The 5,000-nt window shown below is 36.8% G+C and overlaps 1 protein-coding gene across 1 annotated transcript in view; it reads right to left on the minus strand.

The window, feature by feature from the left end:
- Positions 1-5,000, minus strand: part of LOC103077217 (protein CBFA2T1-like) — a 127,657-nt gene that overhangs the window by 40,502 nt on the left and 82,155 nt on the right. Inside the window, 1 exon segment of the mRNA XM_007446045.1 lies at positions 3,719-3,900. Coding sequence (XP_007446107.1) covers positions 3,719-3,900 — 182 coding nt within the window.

Here is a 5,000-nt window from a genome sequence, read left to right on the forward strand (position 1 = left end):
TCTTTCCCTCCTCACTCCATTTGAAACTGTGTTTTCATGACCATCATGTTGAGCAGTTTCAAAGAGGACTCTCAACCTCTCGTCTCTGTTTCAAAGTGGTCTCTTCATTTAATCAGCTCCAAAAAAGGTCTGTATTCCCTTCCTCAGCTCTTCCCATCACAAAATGGCAAGATAAACAATAAACTTTTACATATGAACAAAGAATAGAAATCAGAACTTTCTATTAACTTTCTCTAATATTTTAGGAAAAAAAATAGCACGATTTTTAAATGAAAATTGTCTCTTTCTAATTTGGGTTCTAAGTTATTCTACCACAGACCTACAAATCTAGTATAGTTGTTCAGGGACTCACCCTAGATCTATTTTTAAAAAGAAGTAGAATAAATTTTACTGTTCCATACAGGAAAAAAAAATAAAATCCATACACTTCCCCAGAGTATTCATTTCTCTGTAAATAAAAGTAATGCTTAAAAAAAGAAAAAATATAACCAGTGACAATCACATTTAAGGATGAGAAGTTACATTTGCCAAAACCCATCCCTGAAATACGTGAGGACTGTTTAGTAGATTAAATCAGCAATCATCACAGAATTTAAGCCCCAAAGTTGTAAACAAAATATAGAGCGCTCTTTTGTTCGTGACATGTCATGAACAAATTATCAAAATGTGTTTTCTCCTCAGGTGTCAGTTTTTCCCTCTTTTAGTGACTGATGGTTCCCAGTGTTATTACAGAAACAGATTGATCTTTTTAATGAGCCAGTTTAATAGACTCCAAAATCTCACCGTGGCTGCTCATCCATGTCAGACCATATGCACCAACAAAACATTCAGTAAAACAACAAAAAAAAGCTCTGCTGTCAAATAGCTCCATACTCTATAAAATTTCATATAGTAGATCTGGATATACAGATAAATAACCAGAGAAGAGGAAAATGCACATGCAAACAAGATGAAGAAAATATATGCAAAGAAATAGTAGAGGCCCATATTTTGGCTCTGATCAAATTCCCACAAGATACAAATGTATTTACACAACATGTTCTCATTACCCTTCCTCCTAACTCAGGAAATCCATTTGCCATCTTTCCATTATAACACACACTTCAGGGTTCCACTTGAAAAAGAATGTTCCACCCAAAGAACAACTGTGTGAATTCTGACTCCAGCAACTGTTTATGGATAACCAGAGGAAGAACACTGAAGGCTCTTTTAAGAAAGTTCTACCTGACTGAATGCAAACATGCACGCACACACAGCTACAGATCATCAAAACAAAAATGCTGATTTTCTGTGGAATTTATATGAAGTTTCCATATCAATGTTAGCACACTGCCAAGGGCTTACCTCAGCACTGTTCAAGGGAGGTCTAAAGTCACAGTATATTCACATATAAAACACTGGGAAAGAACCAGTGGAGAAAGTGCTGGGAATATAGAGAAGTGGATAAAGCAAGTTTTCATTCTGCCTGTTACAGTTACTTAGCAGTTAGAGTTTCTAGAATAGACTGTGTCCATTTCCAATTTTGCCTATAGGATTACCTTCACATTTATCACAGCTATCTAAACCTTTCCCTGTTATCCTCTCCTCCACCCAAATAAATGTTCTTCTTCCCAATTTTCCATCTAGTCTATCCTTAATTTCCTTTACCACACTATCTTGGAAATATGGAGCTGAAACATCTCAATACCAGCAGGTAGTACTGATTCCCTGCAGGGTAAATGGTTAGGATCAGACAGGAATACACATGTGAATCATCTATCTTTGGGCTGCTTCTTGGTTTTTAGTATCATGTGGACACACCACTCAGACACCTGGATTAAGCAGCTGCCTTTAAAAGCTAAAGTACTAAATGCTTAAATATGATTATGGAAATACAACTTGCGAAAATAAGAAAGTAGCACTGTTGGTAGGTCATGTATGGAGGTGGGTCTACAGTATGTCAGAAGTAGACTAACGTTTAATCTTTTTGTTTAGGCATTTTAAACTATTAAGAGATCCTATGTCAAGAGGAGAAAAATTCCAGAGATTGTAGCATAAAAACTGCTTAACAGAGAATTATGTAATAACTGTATGTAAACTGGCTGGCTTTTAATAACATTCTGATTTGCAAAGCAACTATACATTTAAGGGTAGCTAAGTTGGTCACAGATAGATGTCTCTAAGCAGCTCCAAGGATCATAAGCTCCTAGGAATCTGTGCCAGGGTGTTAACCTCTCAAAGATTGGTCTACGCTTCCCTGATAAAATGCAGAAAGAGTGAATGGATAAGTAGAAAAAGGAAACAAAGCATATGACAAATAAGTTTCTGAATATAGTTTCATTTTAAGATTCTCTGTATTTTACAAATACTATGCAAGATGCTGATAAGACTTTATATTCCTGGATTAGAAAATATTTATATATGAGGCTGAGGTATTCAGGAAAATTATTTTAGTAAGGTACACTGGAAGTTTCATGTGTATGCCTTATTCAACAACTAATTTGTAAGGTTTAATGGAGAAGGGGTTTTATTTTACATTTCTTAGAATTCTCAGTTATTAGAGCAGAGTACCTGATAGAATGAATATTGACTGATAAAATTTTTCAGCAAAAATGTCATCTATAAGTTCTATTACTTAACTCTTATCTTCACTCAGTCCATCTAGCTTCCCAGAAGTTTTCTCTTAGTTCATATAAAACCCAAATTAAATAGCTACTGCGTTGTGCTTAGGCCAGATTTCAAAACCATGATGTTTTGAGAAAACTTAGAATAACAAATTTCTTAACACTGAAGGGTAAAATATGTGGTTGGGATGAATTACATAGCAAATGAAAATTTTAATACAGGGATACCCTTGGAGATAATGTATGTTCAGTTGCAGACCACCATAGTAAAGCAAATGTAACAATAAAGCCAGTCACACAATTTTTTTTGGTTTCCCTGTGCATATAAAAGTTATGTTTACACTATACTGTAGTCTCTTAAGTGTGCAGTAGCACTATGTCTTTAAAAAAATGTATATACCTTAATTTTAAAAATATTTGATTTGTAAAAAATGCTGAAACAATTACAATGGTTAACATTAAAGATTACTGACCACAGATTACCATAACAAATATAATAATGAAGAAGTCTGAAATATTGTGAGAATTACCAAATTCTCACAGAATTACACAGAGACACACAAAATGAGCAAATGCTATTGGAAGAATGGTGCCAACAGAGTAATTCCATGGAGAGTGCCACAAACCTTCGATTTGTTTAAAAAAAAAAAAAAGAAAAAGAAAAAAGAAAGAAAAGCAGTATCTGTGAAGCACAATAAAGTGCAATAAAACAAGGTATGCCTGTATTGACTGTGTGTCTAACAACCATCAGCGGCACTTGGCATATTTGAATATCATTCATCTTTACCTTTTCCTTTAATATTGCAAGCAGTGGTGGTGACTATTCGTAATGTATAGAAAAATCAAGTCACTAGATTGTACATCTGGAACTATCACAGTGTTGTAGGTCAATTAAACTTAAAAAAAAAAATTACAAGTAGCAAAGATTAACCTGCACAAAAAGCTAATTGACACAGGCCAGAGACTCATCACCCTGTAACACCCCAGGCCAGAGCAAGATTCCGTAGATGGCCACTCTAGCTTATTATTATTTTGCAAGAGGTGTCGGTCAGCAGTTTAAACATGACATGAAACATGTCCTCATACTGCAGGTCTGGGGTCCTCCTCCCTCTCACCTGTCTGGAGTTCGCCTCTTCCCGTTTTCGTTCACATCGAGAAGCAGCTCTGAGGAGTCAACAGGTGAGGTGGTGCTGGCATCCAGAAGCAGCTGTTCATGCTGGGCGAGGTACTGGGCAGGGTTCTGTTTGGCCAGCCTTGCGCAGTGGAGGAGCTCACGCTGCAGAAGAGGCAAGTTGGCCTGCAGGGGCATGACAGGAATGAGAGGATAGCCCAAAGCCTCCTTTTACCCAGTGGACCTACTCCACTTTTCAAACACTGGCGGACTGGACCCCACAACTTGGCTAAACACAACGCCACTGAATGCATGCAATTCTCAGGCACAACTCTCAGGACTGGGTACAGTGTTAGCCTCCCTCGGTGCCTGGGTTGGGTAAGATGCCTGAGGGATGTCTCACCTCTCCCACCTTCAGCCCCTTTAATAACACTGGGAGTGGCTCTTATTTATTTTAAGATTCCTTCATACTCAAGCATTATAAGCTCTACAGGATATCAGATTCCAGCTCCATCTATGAGCAACTTTTGTTTTCCACAAGGAAGACAGAGGGTACATTAAATACATACATGGTTCAATTAACCTCAAAATAGGCTCCCTGACACATTCAGTTTTGTATCTAGTTACTTACCCAGTTGAAAAAGGCTAGCTAATCCTACGAAATATCTTTGGTCAACTACTAACTTCACGTGAAAAAACAGAGAGATGACATAGAGATTGTTTTTAATAATCATCAGATTTGCACAACATTTCAGTATTGGCCTGAGTCTGATCAGATATCCTGTTTAGGATTCATGCACAAAGCAGCATATACTACTAGTTTACAAAGGTAATCTGCTTTCTTTGTATCACACTTATTCTAAGGAAGGTATATATTTAAACAGAAGAAATCCTGTGTACCCATCACCGACTCCTCACCAAGCCCAGCACTTAGAAAAAGACTGAGAACAAACACGCTTGTTGTTGATTCTGGCAATCTCAAATGTAGTAAGAGGAGACAATTTCACACACAGAAAAGCATTAATTAGACAGAATTTTACTCTGAAAAGTAAACTTACTCTGACATTACATATCCAGAGTGTTGTTGCTTTTTCTCCTCTGTGTCTTTTTATTTTTTACTTTTTTGGAAGGGAGGGTATAGTATGGGAGTACGAATAGTACTCATTCCCAATAACATAATTCTCCAAATTCATGGAAAGATCAATAACATAAATATCTTTGCAACACAAGGGTTTTATTTGTAGAAACCAGCTGCCATGTATACTGATTAATCCATAGGGTAGAAA

The sequence above is a fragment of the Lipotes vexillifer genome, unplaced genomic scaffold (assembly GCF_000442215.2).
Source record: "Lipotes vexillifer unplaced genomic scaffold, Lipotes_vexillifer_v1.1 scaffold718, whole genome shotgun sequence".
NCBI lineage: Eukaryota > Metazoa > Chordata > Mammalia > Artiodactyla > Lipotidae > Lipotes > Lipotes vexillifer.